General features: G+C 40.9%; 1 protein-coding gene across 2 annotated transcripts in view; it reads left to right on the forward strand.

Moving 5' to 3' along the window:
* The window catches only part of ELP1 (elongator acetyltransferase complex subunit 1), a 59,566-nt gene that overhangs the window by 20,409 nt on the left and 22,151 nt on the right, over nucleotides 1-17,006 (forward strand). For both annotated transcript variants that reach the window (XM_041761697.1, XM_041761696.1), the window contains 15 exons: nucleotides 264-370; nucleotides 676-779; nucleotides 1,622-1,675; nucleotides 1,760-1,865; nucleotides 2,905-3,020; nucleotides 3,366-3,439; nucleotides 4,188-4,266; nucleotides 4,363-4,442; nucleotides 6,093-6,230; nucleotides 6,334-6,419; nucleotides 6,733-6,881; nucleotides 8,993-9,116; nucleotides 10,028-10,125; nucleotides 11,568-11,769; nucleotides 14,285-14,346. In XM_041761697.1, the coding sequence (XP_041617631.1) occupies nucleotides 264-370; nucleotides 676-779; nucleotides 1,622-1,675; nucleotides 1,760-1,865; nucleotides 2,905-3,020; nucleotides 3,366-3,439; nucleotides 4,188-4,266; nucleotides 4,363-4,442; nucleotides 6,093-6,230; nucleotides 6,334-6,419; nucleotides 6,733-6,881; nucleotides 8,993-9,116; nucleotides 10,028-10,125; nucleotides 11,568-11,769; nucleotides 14,285-14,346 (1,579 nt within the window). The remainder of the gene's footprint in view (nucleotides 1-263; nucleotides 371-675; nucleotides 780-1,621; nucleotides 1,676-1,759; nucleotides 1,866-2,904; nucleotides 3,021-3,365; nucleotides 3,440-4,187; nucleotides 4,267-4,362; nucleotides 4,443-6,092; nucleotides 6,231-6,333; nucleotides 6,420-6,732; nucleotides 6,882-8,992; nucleotides 9,117-10,027; nucleotides 10,126-11,567; nucleotides 11,770-14,284; nucleotides 14,347-17,006) is intronic.

The following is a 17,006-nucleotide window of genomic DNA, read 5'->3' on the forward strand; positions in this document are numbered from 1 at the left end:
GGAAAACAGTGTCATGTGATGGGTCATTATTTTGTCTGGGCTACTGCTTGCAATATTTATCTATCAGTGTGTATCTTTGTGCACATGTGTGTATGTATTATGTATATATTGTATTGAAATAGGCAGTGCAGCCCAAAGGTTAATTGCTTATTTCTTTTTCTTTTCTGCAAAATCAGTGAAATGCTACTACTTTTGAGAAAAGTGGTCTGCTCACATTCCCATTCTTGCTTTTTTTTTTTTTTTTTTTTTTTAATTTTCGTCAGTTCGTCTGTGACAGTGGATGGAGTCATAATCAGTCTGTGTTGTAATTCCAAGACCAAGTCTGTAGCATTGCAGCTGGCTGGTGGCCAGATACTTAAGTACTTCTGGGGTGAGTATCAGAATGTTAGGAAAGCGAGTTTATGACTTACATAAATGTTTAATTCTTAAGAATGTTTGCTCGTTTCTTGTCAGTGCCACATTGACTGTTAAGTCTTTTAATCATCCTAGAAAACCGTAAGCTGTAGAGTGGCACTAGCAGATGGATTCTATCCCTGTTTTCTCCTATACTGGACCACGGTGTCCTAATGAGTTCCAAAATATACATGGAAAGTGATCCAAATTGCATGTTAAATATTTCAGCGTTTTACAGCAAGTGTACCAGCTTTTTGTAAATCTCATCTGCCAATCCTGCAGAGTCCCCCTCTCTGGCTGTTGAGCCATGGAAGAACCCTGGTGGATTTCCTGTTCGGTTTCCTTATTCGTGCACTCAGACTGAATTGGCCATGATTGGGGGAGAGGTAAGTGAATGCAGGGCTGAAAGCTTTACCACTTAGAATGGTGGCCCAGGGGGAGGTTGGGGGGTAGGGTAACTGGGTGACAGGCACTAAGGAGGGCACTTGATGTGATGAACACTGAGTGTTATACTGTATGTTGGCAAATTGAATTTAAATTTTAAAAATTTAATTAAAAAAAAAAGATGGCCCAAGAACTGATGGCATTTGGTAAAAGGATGTGGGCTTGGGAGGTAGATATGGGTCTCCACCTAATCTCAGGGCATCAGTGAGAAGTTTCTGAGCCTTGACTTCTTCATGTATGAAATGGGATTAAGAGATCGTCCAGGATGTATATAGCAGATAGTTGATTCCTTTCCTTGGAGCTATACATTAAAAGACAGAAAAATGCAGTTGATAGACTTTTAGCCCCCGTTGTACAAATCATTCAGAGTTAGTTTTATTTAAGTACCATTTGGGGACAGCAAAAATGTAATCCCCAAAATAGTATTCAGTAGGTTGTCATTCATCAAATATTGGAATGTCTGTAATTGTGTTGGGTGGGTGGATACAGTGGTTACAGAACAAAATAGCTGACTAACCTCTGCTCTTCTGGAATTTGTAATCTATCAATATAGATATGATTGTCCCCTCTGATAGGAGAATGAAGGAATGGACAGGGTGTGGTAGTAATATTGAGGTGTTCGGTGGCTAATGAGAGGGTGGTAACTCTGAGGATAGGTAACTGTATTCAGTCTTGACATGGACTTAGTTATGAAACCACAGGGCAATAGAACTATGTAACAGAAAAATTAGATTTAACAAGTTTCGTTAGAACTGTTTGTAATTTCAGTTTTGTCTCTTTGCAGGAATGTGTCCTTGGTCTGAGTGACAGGTGTCGTTTTTTTATCAATGACACTGAGGTAACAGGGCTTGGTTTGGTATGGGATCTTTTTCAGTTTTGGCTCCAAATGATAAAGCTAACTTTCCCCTTTGCCTTGTTGTAGGTTGCTTCAAATATCACATCATTTGCAGTATATGATGAATTTTTATTGTTGACCACCCATTCCCATACCTGCCAGTGTTTTTGCTTAAGAGATGCTTCATTTAACAGTAAGTGTTCAGCATGTATAGTAGAAAATAGTTCCTCTTCTAATGTTTTTTGTCCTTTGAAATCTTAATGACTTTAATGTTCACCATCTTCTTTGGCTTTTTATCAGAGTCCTAGACTGAGAAAACCTTTAGAGTCCATGTACTTAGCCCCTAATCTCAACATATTTCAGTCCAGTATTTTACATGAGTTAGCAAAGACCTCCAGAGAAGGAGGTCCTCCTTGGACCAGAACATTGTGAAATTAAAATGTTTTCAGGATTATATAACTAATCCAGTATTTTACCATAGGTTACCATGTAGATGCAAACTGGGTCTAACTTCTTTGTAATCTTCCTTTGTTCACTGTGACTACCCTCCATTGTAGATGTGAAAGACTTCCTTCCTCTCATGGTTTATACAGAAAACTGTGTCCATTTTTTCTTTAGTTCCACGTTGTCTCCTTCCCCCACCGTGTGTGTGTGTGTGTGTGTGTGTGTGTGTGTGTGTGTGTTTCTTATTCTAGAAAACTTCACTTTTAGTCTCTGCTTCCAACTTGGAAACCAGGAATCTTTCACTGATGTCATTTCACTGATAATGAAATAGAGAAACCGCATCCTCCCTGTGTTTTCTAAATCAGTTGAGAAGCTATGTATGTGAATATGCATGAGGGCTCTGTGAAAGAGAAAGCAGGTTCTAGGAATGAGATAGTCAGAAAGGTTACTGGTCTTAAGGTTGGGTGGAAGAGCAAAGCGGTATGGTTGTTAATTGCTTTCTTCTGTTTTGTTTTGTTTTTTTAAATTTTTTTAAGGTATTATTTATTTGAGAGAGCACAAAATGAGGGGCAGAGAAAGAGGGAGAAGCAGACTCCCCGCTGAGCAGGAGCCTGATAGGGGACCCCTGGAATCATAACCTGAGCTGATGGCAGAAACTTAACTGACTGAGCCACCCAGGCATCCCTGCTTTCTTCTATTTTGGATCATATGTTCAGTTTTGACTATGGTCAATGGAAAGTGGCTTGTCATGACAGTGATTCTTATGGCTTAGCCACTGGTGTCTTTAGCATTACATGCAGGTCTGAGCAGCAGCCATGTGTCTAAAGGGGAATCTCTGCGGAAGGTGGAGAGGGGTTCACGTATTGTCACCGTTGTGCCCCAGGACACAAAGCTTATATTACAGGTAAGCTAACTTTTCAGGGTGTGTTTCTGATTGTTATTAGACTGTCAATACAAAACAGTTCTTGCAGATTGTATTTTAGGCCCTCTTATCATTTGTAACAGTTTATCATAAGCCAATCCTTCCTAGGTGCTAGGTTCTGTTAGCTTTACATAAAGGAGTAAAGTTAGTTCAGGCTGTGCCCAGCAAGGCTAGAAGAGAAGGTTATCTAGAGCACAACTAGATCTGCAGGAAGTGTGCTCATTTTTATAGTATTGTAGTTCTCTATGAAAAGTTAGGTAAAGTATATCCTGGGTATTTAAATTTTTTCTATTCAATTAAAAACATTATTGTTCTGATTTATTTAAGATGCCAAGGGGAAACTTAGAAGTTGTTCATCATCGAGCTCTGGTTTTAGCTCAGATTCGGAAGTGGCTGGACAAGTAAGAACCATGTATATAACTAGTTTACTTGTTACAACTTCTGTGTGAAGATAATAATTATTCTGTTAAAAATTTTAAAACTTAAAAGTATGAAAAAGGTGTACTACACATGTCATCAATCAGATTCTCTGAGGCTTTTTTTTCTTCCTGTACTTTGATTTTTATATTACATAGTCTGATAAGTATTCCTTGTAGAAAGAATGATGAAACATACCATGCAAGACAGGGTTTCCTAGCCTGAGGGGATCCATATGGATTTTAGACGGTCTGTGAACCCAGGGAAATTGTACCAAACTCTGTCTGTGTGTATTTATTCAGGCAGAAGGCCTAAGGCTTTTGGCAGATGTACAGAGGAGCCTGTGACCCAAAAATGCCTGAGCCACTGTTGTGAAGGAAATAATCCATTGTTAATTTATTTTAGGGAAACTTTGTATTAGAAAGACCTTTATTAACATCTTGTTAAGAGAGAAAGTACACCTAAGTTTTGTGATGATTTTCTGTCACACATATGTGGGGATGTAGTCCTCAGACTGCCATGGTGACTAAGTCCCACCTTTTAAGAAGGCGAGTGAATCTGGTACCTGATTTTTCATTCTGTTAGTTGAGAGTAGCAACCCAGTAGTAGTTGTTAAATATAACTGGTTTGTATCATAAGGAAAATGTGTTGGATCCAGGGAGTTTAGTTTTTATAATATGACCTTCGTGTTCATTCCCTGCTACTTCACAGACTTTTTTTTTTTTTCTTCAGACTTATGTTTAAAGAAGCATTTGAATGCATGAGAAAACTGAGAATCAATCTCAATCTGATCCATGACCATAACCCTAAGGTAACTTTGTAAATGTGATATTAACTCTAGCCTACCTAAAACTTGATCCAGTGTGATTGGAACTAAAATTTTTTTGTCCTTTTTTCTTTTGGGTAGGTGTTTCTTGAAAATGTGGAAACCTTCATAAGGCAGATAGATTCTGTAAATCATATTAATTTGTTTTTCACAGAATTGAAGTAAGTATTTTGAATAATTTGTAAGTATCATATCCACAATTTATCTAGTTTAGGAAATCAAAGAGATAAGTAGCTAGAGGAGAAAAATTAATTTGGTGTTTGATATTATTTTTATCACTATAACTCTCAGATGCCACCTGTAATAGATTTTTGCCCTTTACCCTTTTTAAAAACAGCCTATTTAAAACTAAGACTTGAAAACAGTGCCATTTAGAATTACAATTGACTGTTTTTAGGTGTACCTAGGGACTATGTGTCTCATGAAATTGAGGGCAAATGGCATGTTTTTCTGCAATGTCTTGTTTCCAACCTAAGAAACAATTTTAACCATATAAGAAAAGTTGAGAGAATTGTCGAGTTAGCATCCTGTGCCACCACCTAGACTCTCTAGTTCATATTTTCCTATGTGTGCTTTGTCATCATGTACCATCTGTCCATGTCATTCATCGTTTTTAAGGCAAATTTTAAGTTAATTGTAGCTGTCAGTCTACTTTATCTCATAATCTCGTAATATTTCACTTTGTAGAATGCTGACTAGAGTGCATTCTCTGCGAGTCAGATTCACACGTGGTGAAATGCATAAATCATAAATGCACTATTCATTGAGTTCCGACCAGTGTGTACTTCCATGTAACCCAAACCTCTGTCAAGATAGAGAACACTTCCTTCACCTCAGAAAGTTCCTCCAAACCTTGTGTCAATCAGTCTTGTCCCTACCCACTAGGCAACCACTGTCGTGAGTTTTTCACTGAGGATCAGATTTGCCTGTTGAAGAACTCTGTATAAGTGAAATCCTATGGTATTTACTCTTCTTAGTAAGTTAGGCTGCTCTCATTTGGCACGTTACCTTGATTCACCCATGTTTTTTCTGGTATCACTAGTTTGTTCCTGTTTACGCCTCAGTAGTGTGCCCTCATGCAAATATGCTACAATTTGTTTATTTGTACCCCTGCAATTGGACACCTGGTCTGTACCCAGTTTGGGGCTAATGTGAATGAAACATCTATAATATCACTGTACGAGTGTTTGTGGATGTGCCTTTTTTTAAAAAGATTTAGCGGGATGCCTGTGTGCCATGCTCACACAATGCTCAGCAGTTGAGCGCCTGCCTTTGGCCCAGGGTGTGATCCTGGAGTCCCAGGATCGAGTCCCACATCAGGCTCCCTGCATGGAGCTTGCTTCTCCCTCTGCCTATGTCTCTGCCTCTCTCTCTCTCTGTCTGTGTGTGTCTCATGAATAAATAAATGAAATCTTTAAAAAACAAACAAAAAAAGATTCAGTTATTTGAGAGCGGAAGAAGGAGAGAGTCAAGCAGGGCGGAAGAGCAGAGGGCACCTGACTTGGGGCTTAAACCCAGGACCTCGAGATCATGACCTGAGCCAAAGCCAGATAATTAGCAGCCAGCTGAGCCATCCAGGAGCCCCTCATTGTAGACATGTTTTCATTTCTCAGTTTATTTCTTCATTTTTCACCTGATGTGAATATGATGAGCCTGTTTTCCACACTTGGTCTTAGCCAAAAGGCTGAAAAGCGATGAAACTTTTCCAAAAGCCATTTTTATTACCTCTTCAGCATGCCTGGGTATATGTCAGTCATTTGGTATCAGGAGCCACATGTTCAGTTAGTGACCTCTTAATGACTTGTTCTTAGGGAAGAAGATGTTACAAAGACCATGTATCCTCCACCAGTTACCAGCGCTGTCCAGCTGTCCAGGGATCCTGATGGGAAAAAAGTAGATCTTATCTGTGATACTCTGAGAGTAGCCATGGAGAGCATCAATCCCCACAAGTATGTGCGCCATCATTAGTTGGCACTTTTTGAGTCACAGAAGCGTACTGCTATCCTTACTCACCTTGTTCATTCTTATTGTGGTGTTTTTCGCTTACCTCAGGTATTGCCTGTCAATACTCACCTCTCACGTGAAGAAAACAACCCCAGAACTGGAGATTGTGCTGCAGAAGGTACACGAGCTTCAAGGTAGAGACCCATTCACAGTTGGTATTTCACAGGGGCCTCGGCTGTCACCAGGCTTCCAGGCTTCTGGAGAGCTCATTGACCACAGGCAGAGCCATATCACACATTTAATATGTGGCTTTTTGGTTGCCATTTTAAGATCTGTGTCAGTTTTTTTGAGCACTTCCCTACAAAACTTGTACAAAAGAAATCATGTGGCATCCAATTCTGTCAAGAAAATTTGTTACTTTTTTCTTTATGGTTATGTTGCTACATGTGTGGGTTTTTTTCCCCAACTGGCTTTGTTGTGTTTTGTTGTTTCCGTACACTCTGACAGGCAGGACTCCACCAGTTCCTGATGCTGTGAGTGCTGAAGAGGCCCTGAAGTATTTGCTGCTTCTGGTAGATGTTAATGAGTTATATGATCATTCTCTCGGGACCTATGACTTTGATTTGGTCCTCATGGTAGCCGAAAAGTCACAGAAGGTACGTGCCGTTAACTGCTTGAATGTCCTTTTGGATCTTGGTTCTGTGGTTGTGGCAGTTAGAAACCCTGCCCTGGGCAGCACGGGATCTTGTCTGATGTGAACACAGCGAGTACAGGCCTGGGGGCAGAGCTGGGGCTTTCCAGGGTTTCTGCTTCTAAGCCTCATTCTCTATCATAGTTCGGGGCTGATCAGTGTTTTGGATGCCAGGTTGAACAAGTGAAATAAAGTTACATGATTATTTTTAAGATTATGGTCATACATGTGAACAAATTCTCCTCTTGTATGGGAAATACAGCGAATGATTCCTATTCCCATGCAGTTCCTTCTTAGATGGCTGGCAAGTGGGCGCACAGAGAATAGGAAGGTCTGGGGCCTCTTGTCCCACCTTGGCATGCTCATTGAAAAGCTTGGGCGCCCCTGGTCTGCACAGTGTTCAGTCTGGTTTCTACAGCCTCAGTTTCATCCTGTCATCCCTCTCCTTGCTCTTGCCAGAGGCATCTTTCCAAAAGGAAATTTTGATCCTTCATTCTCCTATTTGAAGTCCTTCGTAGGCTCCCCATTGCCCCTGGGATAAAGTTCAGAAGCTGTAATATGATTTAGGCACCTGCCTCCCAGGACCTGGTCTCTGTGTATCTGCTCCTCTCTTGATGTTGTGCCTTTTTCTCAGCTCTCGGTAGAGAAGAAGCGGTGCTTTTGTCCCCCTAGCAACCACACACCTCTGCAGGTAGTGTTACTTCTGCTTCCCATGGGCCTGTGGGCTTTCACCACCATCCCCTTCCCCATTCACCAGCCTAATTCTCACTCGTCTAAGGAAAGGATGCCAAGGTAGCATCCTGCCAGTGCTCCATTCTTGCCTCCCTGCCCACCCATAGGGACTGGATGAGACTGGCCTCATGCGCTTCTGCACTCGTTGCCTACCCCTGCAGATCATTCTAGCTCCTCTACTAGATGGTAGGTTTCCTGAGGGTGAGGCTTGATTGTATTTTTTGTACATAGCGAGTTCTTTCTAAATGTTTGTCAGTTGAGCACTTTGGCCTATAGTTCTCTATATTACATGCATGAGTATTTAATTTTTTTCTCTTGGGTTATTTTTTCTAGATTATTATTACATGTATTTATTCTGTCTTCTGTCCAGTGAAATTGCATTAAGAACAAGGAGCATCTGTTCTTTAGAAAGAAAAGTTTTTGGGGCATGGCACAGAGCTGCAGACAGTGCTAATAAAATCTTGGTTGGCAGGGTCTTAGAGTTTTGTCTTCAACTCAGTACAATTTTACCTTTGTTTTAAAACTTGCCGGAAGGTAGGGCAAGTTGGTTAAGCGTCTGACTCTGGATTCCGGCTCAGGTCATGATCTCAGGGTTCTGGGATCAAGCCCCACCTCAGGCTCCATGCTCAGCATGGAGTACCCTTGGGATTCTCTTTCCCTCTCCCTTTGCCCCTCCCCCAACACACAAGTGTGCCTATGTGCACATTTTCTCTCTCTTTGTCTATAGAAATAAAATCTTAATGGGACGCTTGGGTGGCTTAGTGGTTGAGCATCTACTTGTGGCTCAGGTTATGTTCCCGGGGTCCCGGGATTGAGTCCCACATCAGGTTCCCCACAGGGAGCCTGCTTCTCCCTCTCCCTGTGTCTCTACCTCTCTCCCTGTGTCTCTCATGAATAGATAAAATCTTAAAAAAAAAAAAAAAAAAAAACTTCTAGAGGGAGGGCATGAGATGTCATGCAAACAGCTCCAAGCACAATGCCTTGCACTTCTGGAGAAACTTGGATGCATTTTTGAATATCTTGTACATTGAAACCTTGTTTTCCTTATTTGCCTCTGAAATAAGTGGTTGTGAAACTGAATAGGAGAACATCGTCATTACTCAGAATGAAGACAACGCTTATAGGTTAAAGCATTTTCACCAAAACTTGTTTTATGTTTCATTTTATGTTATATAATATGCAATTAATATACTAATGTAGTACGTAGTTTAAAAATTATGTAGCTTTTGGTTTATTGAGTATTATAATTGTTTTATGCATATTATAAATAAATGTAATTGTGAGCGATAAAGGTCACTTATTGGTGTGTGTGTGTGTGTGTGTGTTTGTGTGTGTGTTTTTAAGGATCCCAAAGAATATCTTCCATTTCTTAATACACTTAAGAAAATGGAAACTAATTACCAGCGGTTCACTATAGACAAATACTTGAAACGATATGAAAAAGCCATTGGCCACCTCAGCAAATGTGGTAAGTAGAAGGATTAATATGTTTATTTCTGCTTCAGATTTTCTTTGGAGCTAGACAGATATAAGTTAAAGTGTTGGCTTAGACATAGACTGTAGTTTCTGCTCCTGAAAATTTAAAGTTAATGTATGTGCACCTAATTTTATCATATGTTCTAAAAAGCTGAAGGCAAAGCAAATGACTTGTAATGAACTAGAGGAGCTCCCTAACTAAAACAATGGAGCAGATCCTTTTTGGGTTAAGGATGACCACCTCCTAAATTCATTTCAGTATCTCAGAATGAAAATTGATAATAATTCACTTTTCTGCCATGGTATTTGCAAACACCTGAGGGACAGGTAGTTTATCTGGAGTGAGTATCGTGCCCACCGGTAGCTCCCAGAGGGACAGAGCTGTAATTGGTAGTGATGGAATAGGACTAGCACGATGCCAGTTGTTCTGCTTTACCCCAGCCCTGTCCCATGCTGGAGTTCCTGGTGTCAGCAGTTGTGGTTTTTTCCATAGAGCTAAGATGGGGATAAGGAAGTTACCTGGGTGTCATTGAGCTTCTTTGGAGAATCTAATTGAGCTGGGCTGGGATAGGACTCAGGCATCCGAATGGTTGATAAGCTCCCCAGATGATCCTAATGGAGGAGGTTGAGAAAACACAAGGTCAGGTGGTCATTTTATCAGGGATAGTGTATAAAGTAGCCTTTTACATAGAACTCTGATCCCAACCAGTGCCTTTCAATATGCCGTATCTGCCGATGTGCTTTGCTAAAATTAAAACTCCTGGATTCTATTTTCCTGATACTCTGATTCTGCAGGTCTTACCAAGGTCCCTTGTTGATTTTGTTGAGAGACCATTGGTATAAATGAAATCCATTATGCTTCTAAAGTCTTAAACTTGTGTGTGTATGAATCTTATTCTTCAGGACCTGAATACTTCTCAGAATGCTTAAACTTAGTAAAAGATAAAAACTTGTATAAGGAAGCTCTGAAGTTATACCCATCAGACTCGCAGCAGTACAAGGTGAGTGGTGTGCAAAATGAGGCTCTTCTGACTTTGCTTTGTCCCTTAGCTGGAAAGGGGTCAGGATCCCGAATCCTTAACACCATTCTTGGTTTCAGGGTTTATCTTCAAACGAATTCACCTCATCTTGAAATCTTCTCTAAGAGAATGGCCCTGACCTACCCCTGTTTGAAGAAATTGCCCAGGCTGGAAACCTAGGAGTTGTCCCCCATTCCTCATGAATACCATGGCAGCTTCTGCATGAGATACCTTGCTCCAACGCAGCCTTGCTGTCACATGACAGGTCATCCTGAGGCGTGTAGATTTTTCTCATGTAGTTTAGAATAAAAGGATACAGTTAGGTTGTATGTTTAAACAAACATCTATTTAGTTTTGCTTATATGTCAGATACTTTGCTAAATGTACTGTATGATTCTTGTAAAGACCTGATAAGGTGAAAAGATGAGAAAACAGCTTGCCTCAGGAGCTGGAGTGTGAAGCCACTGGCCTGGGATGCAGAGCCCAGGCTGTCTGACCCCAGAGCCTGTACCCATAACCACTGCTCATCCTTGCTACCATCACTGCCCTTTGCAGTTGGTCCATGTCTCTGTGCTCTGGCTCCTGCCTGCTTTCTTAGCATAGGCTGCCCCTTCCAGGCCTCTTCCTGCCCCTGTGTTCAGCCCCACTTGTCTTTCAAACTATCAGGTCTCCTCTGCCAGAAAGCTGTTCCAGGGCAAGGTGCCCAACCAAGCTCCCAGGTCACCTTCTTCCCTCAGTGATGACACATAACAAAGTGCTGATGCACCGATTTGTTTTCCCCACTGGCTGTGGGCTGCTTAAAGGCAGGGGCTTTGTGTGTCTGTGTTCTGCGTAACATTGAGCCTGGGGATAGAGAATTGGGCTGATTGCTGCCTCTTGGCTCTTATTTTCATTGTCTCTTCCTCTCTTCTGTGGTCTCTCTTCTTCAGTCACCCAGCCTTCTTCTTACTCCGTCTTTTGTATTCCCTACACATCCCTGCCAGATGGCCATGGTGCTTTCTGTAGCTCTTGGCCTGGGATACTCTGCCGTAACTCTTCACATGGCTTATTCTCCTCACAGTGCTCTGAAATAGCACCCCCAATCGCTCTCTCTCTCGACCACTATGTCACAGGCCATATTGTGTTTATAAGTCCATTCTCTGTCTCCACAAGAGCAGGACCTTTTGGTAGTTCTTGTTACTTGTTTTTCTTGCCTGTTTGTTATTTTTTGCATTACTGTGTGATTCCTGCTGTCCTGAGTAGTACTCAGTAATTATTTGTTGAGTGGCTACATGGCACCTCCTCAGTGATTGAGATCACTGACTAACCACAGGATATTCCTAAGTAATTCAAGAGAGGGTCAAATGTAGTGACTGAGACAGCCTACATTGGAGGTTAAGAAACTGTACCTTTCCTTACTAACCCGGCATCTCCTCTCGCCACAGGATATCAGCATCGCTTATGGAGAACACCTGACACAGGAGCATCTCTATGAGCCAGCAGGGCTTGTGTTTGCCCGCTGTGGCGCCCACGAAAAAGCTCTCAATGCCTTTCTGGCTAGTGGCAGCTGGCAACAAGCTCTCTGCGTGGCGGCCCAGCTTAACTTGACCAAAGACCAGCTAGCTGACCTTGGCAGAACTCTGGCAGGTAAACATGGCTATTCAGGTTTTCTGAAATAACTCTCCCAAAGGTGTTTTGTTTCTTCCTTTCTTTGGCAATTTTTGCAAGTAAATTTAGGACAGCATACCTTGAGGCAGTCTCCTCTTCACTAATAAAAATTAGATAATATAAAAGGGTTTATTAAGTAAAGGTTAAAGTGCTACAGTGAGAGTCCCCCAGTACAGTGACATGATAAAGCTTCTGTCTCTCACCGAAGAACTGAGAAGTCCTTCCATCATGACACTGTCATCTCAGGCAGGTGGTTGTAGCTGGATTTTCTCCACACCCTTATTCCAGTCCTTAGCAAGGGGAAAAAGCTAGAGCCGCAGGAGAACACTCAAAGTTGGAAATGACCTGAAAGTTACACTGTTTCTTCTGTTCTATCTCATTTGCCAAAACTTACATCATATGGCCACACCTAGCAGAGAGTAGCTGTGGGGCTGTGTGCCCAGTCAGAAGGTAAACATGAGTTTTGGAGTGGAGCCATTCAGGTATAGACAGTAGATCACTGGGAACCATAATAGCATTTATGAGAAATGAGGTAAAAGAAAAGGCAAAATGTATAAGCATTCTGAAAGCAAAGACAGTTTAGCTGTGTCAGGGTCTAGGGATTGTCTGAACCAGAGGCGGCCCTATGTCAGTCTGATTTCTTAGAGGGAGGGAAGCTTAAGGGCTACCTGGGAGAAGAGGTGAATAGGGGCTCTGCTCTCTCAGCTGTGCTTGAGGAAAGTGATTAGTGTATTATTCCCCCTGCCCTTTTTAGAGTTTTACAAATACTGTGGGTTTTTTTTAAAGATTTTATTTAGTTAAGAGAGAAATCGAGAAAGAATGAGTGAAAGGAGAGGCAGAGGGAGAGGGAGAAGCAGACCCCCCACTAATTAGGGAGCCCCATATGGGACTTGATCCCAGGATCCTGAGATCATGACCTGAGTTGAAGGCAGATGCTTAACTGACTGAGCTACTAAGGCACCCCAAAAATACTGTTATGGTTTCAAAAAAAAATGCAGTCCTGAAAAAAATTCCGATTTAAATCCTGTTAAATGTATATACAGTATCCTCCTTAGTTGTTTGTGTTCTTCCTTTTTCTGTGGGTCATAAAAATGTGTAAGGTTACCACATTTCTTTTTCTGGTTATTGGATCTGCAGGCTCTTCTATAAGGCCTCTTAATTTCCATTAAGAGTTTCCAAAACTCTTTAGTTTTTGTGAATTCCCTATATTAAGCCTTTTAGTTTCTCATTCTGGCTCCATTGTTACTTCTGCTTTAGGAATTTATGTTTTGGTCGTTTATACCTTACAGCTCTGTTCTTCGGGACTATTATCATTTCTTACATTCTTTATATCTCTGAGCTTGCTGTTTGTCATGCCTTATGGTGTTCACCCAGTTCTCCCAGATGGTTAGCAAAAAAAGGTAGGGAAGGCGGTTGTCAGAGATCGTTGAGAAATGGTAGAAGGTGGAGTCACTTCATGTGCAGTTTAACTTAGGCAGTTTATATAAAAAAGAAAGAGGTGTTTAAATTGTGGAGATGATTCTACCTGTTTTTAACAGGGATGATATGTACTGGAGTTTGCCTGAGAGGGGATACATGAATCTGCCAGCCCCGTAGTCAGTTTCAGATCTTGTGTGCTTCTCATAGCATGATTATCTCAACTGTACTGAGTGAATCGAGGATCTAAAGATAACTGCATGACCCCCCCTCCCCGCCCCCAGCCAGCTACCTTCATCTTAGTGCTCAACCAAAGAACAGTCTTATCCTATTTGAGGAAGAAATGGATGAGCCAGAGATGCTAGGTCAGTTTCCCATACCTGTGCCTTTATAAGCTTTTTTGATGGATAGTTTTGACAATACATGGGTTTCACATTCCATGCTAAATTTAGATCATAACTGTCATTTAAGATAGGACTCTGGTATTCCTGCCTATTTCCTGACAAATTCACAAAGTATATAGTTTGGTAAATAATGAAGATATATTAGTGAAGCATTTCAGCAAAGGAATCTGTTTAGCTTTGTTTTGCCCAGTGTTTCACAAACTTACTTGACCTGAGAATGGTTTTTTGGTGTTGCCTTTTATTATCCTATGGAACAGTTAGGGAACACTTTGGGAAATGCTATTTTAAAGCAGTTTTATTTGACTGTATACTGTAAAGCTCACAATTCATAGAGGACCATTTTTATTTTAAAAGTACCTCCTGTGCCTGGGTAGTGTAGTCGGTTGGGCGTCTGACCCTTGGTTTTGGCTTGGGTCAGACTCAGGGTTGTGAGATCAACCCTGAGTCAGGCTCTGCACTCAGTGCGGAGTTCGCTTAAGATCTTGAGATTCACTCTCTGTTTCCTTCTGCTCCCCCCCGCCCCGCCCCTACACAATGCTTTCTCACTCTCTTACCCTCTAAAATAAATAAATCTTAAAAAAAAAAAAAGTACCTCCCAAAACTATTTCAATTTGAGTTTTGGTAATACTGTTCTTAGCAAGCCAACTATGGTCAAGTGTTTATTATTTTTGCAGGAAAACTGGTTGAGCAGAGGAAGCATGGTGATGCAGCCACAGTCTTGGAACAGTACGCCCAGGTAACTTCATTTCTTTCCGTAAACCACTCAATCAACAAGCAAGGTCTACCTTGGTAGTACCTCACTAATCAGAAAATTAAAGGAACTCGGGCTAATTAGGAAATCCAGAGGCAGTATTTGTAGATCTTCCCTTTTGCTGACCTGACTTAGAAACCTAAATTTAATCCATCTCTCATTAGGTGTTAAAGCAAGAAGTTCTCTAAGGTAGAATACTAAAGAACTCTGCTCTAATGGGCACTAGTGGTTTGCACTTGGTATAAAATATTAAATAAATCAAGGGAGTTGTGCTTTTTTTTTTTTTTTTAAAGATTTTATTTATTCATGAGAGAGAGAGAGGGAGAGAGAGGGGCAGAGACACAGGCAGAGGGAGAAGCGGGCTCCATGCAGGAAGCCTGATGCGGGACCCGATCCTGGGATGCCAGGATCACACCCCGGGACGAAGGCAGATGCTCAACCGCTGAGCCACCCAGGGATCCCCGGAGTTGTGCTTTTATGTTAACTTGGAAAGGACCATTCTAAAACAAAGGGATTGAACTTCAGATACTTTTTTGGATTTTACAGCCATTCTGTGTTGGAAGTGTCTTATCTTAGGCAGTTTGATGGGTTCCAATTTTCTAGCAGATTATAAAGATGAGTGCCTATACCAGCTTTTGATAGAATTGTAGAATTTATTATGGAAATAATAAAACATGTGTTGACATGGGGTACCTAGATGACTCAGTTGGGCATCTGACTCTTAGTTTTGGCTCAGGTCATGATCTCAAGGTCCTGAAATTGAGCCCTGCCTTGGGCTCTGTGCTCAGCAGGGAGTCTGCTGGAAATTCTCTCTCCCTCTACTCTTTCCCCATTCACTCTCCCTCTCTCTAAAATAAAATAATTTTATTTTTTAAGATTTTATTTATTTATCCATGAGAGACAGAGAGACAGGGACATTGGCAGAGGAAGAAGCACGCTCCTGGTGGGGAGCCTGATGTGAGATTCAATCCCAGGAACCCGGGATCATGCCCTGAGCTAAAGGCAGACGCTCAACCAATGAGCCACCCAGGTGCCCCTAAAATAAAATAATCTTAAAACAACAAGAACCAAAAACCATGCACTACTCTGGCCATTGACTAATAGGAAGTAGATCCACAGTTGACACCAGCGATTACTGCTTTCTAGAGTTTTGAACTTTGATGAGAGAGTGTTCGTTACAGTTATTACTAGTAGGCACATTTGTGTAAAATAATTGTGCTTTTAAAATACCTGAATGTCTTTCATGTAATAAGAGTGAGTGAAAAAAGGTCACTAAAATTTGATAGATCTTGGCAAAAAATTATATTGGGTTAATGAGCTCAAAACATCAATGAATAAGAAAGATATGCATAAAACAAGGCAAGAGTAGAAATATATACCATCTAAAATGGTTAATTAAATGAGTAAGATGCCATCATCTTTTCTTTTCTCTATAAATCAAGATTAATTCATATATATATATATTTAATTTATGTACTTAAAATTTGTATTTTTTTAAAATATTTATTTATTCATGAGAGATAGAGGCAGAGACACAGGCAGAGGGAGAAGCAGGCTCCACGCGGAGAGCCCAATGTGGGACTCGATCCTGGGACTCCAAGACCATGCCCTGGGCCGAAGGCAGGAGCTAAACCACTGAGCCACCCAGGGATCCCAAAATTTGTATATTTTTGGGATGCTTGGGTGGCATCTGCCTTTGGCTCAGGGCGTGATCCTGGGATCGAGTCCTACATTGGGTTCCCCATAGGGAGCCTGTTTCTCCTTCTGCCTATGTCTCTACTTCTCTAAGTCTCTCATGAATGAGTAAATAAAATCTTAAAAAAATAAAATAAAATAAAATTTGTATATTTTTAATTGGATATACTTTACATATAAAAAATTAATTTTAAATGAACAGTTGGATGAGTTTTGACAAAGGCTTATGGTCATGTAACACTACTACAACCATGATAATAGAACATTTGTAACACCCCAGAAAGTTCCTGCTTCCCCTTTTGCAGTGAGTCTTCTTCCTCTACACTCAGTTCTTACCAAAAAGATGTGCTTTTTGTCATTACAGTTTTGCTTTTTCTAGAATTTTATATAAATGGAACCATCTGGTATGTGGTTTTTTAGTCTGGCTTCTTTCACTCACATAACGCTTTTGTTTTCTAACATTTCTTTTTGATTCTTTCTTCGAATTTTTGTCTCTCTGCTTGCGTTACCCATCTGTTCCTACATGTTGTCTGCTCTTCCCATTAGAGCCTTTAGCATGTTAATCATACCTCTTTTTTTTTCCTTTTCTAATTGAAATATAATTCACATACAGTGTCACATTAGTTTCAAGTATAATCAACTTAAAATCATTCCTGACTTCATGATTTCAATATCCCTGCCATAGGTAAGTCATTGTCGTTGTCGTTGTCTTCTTCTTCTTTTTCTTTTTTTTGTAAGTCTTCTTCTGACGCTTCCTCTGGCTCTTCAAACGATTTTTGTCCTTTTAAATTTTTTGTTGGAAGCCTACCATAAGATAGTAGGTAGAAGGAAATTTAATAAATAAGGCCTTTAGTGATGTGGTGATAAGGTGTGCAGAGAGGAGAAACGTTCCACGGTCCTGTGATTATGTCTCAGTCTTTTAGTGAGCCTGTAGCCCTGGAGCTTGAAGT

The sequence above is a fragment of the Vulpes lagopus genome, chromosome 7 (genome assembly GCF_018345385.1).
Source record: "Vulpes lagopus strain Blue_001 chromosome 7, ASM1834538v1, whole genome shotgun sequence".
NCBI classification, from domain to species: Eukaryota; Metazoa; Chordata; class Mammalia; order Carnivora; family Canidae; genus Vulpes; species Vulpes lagopus.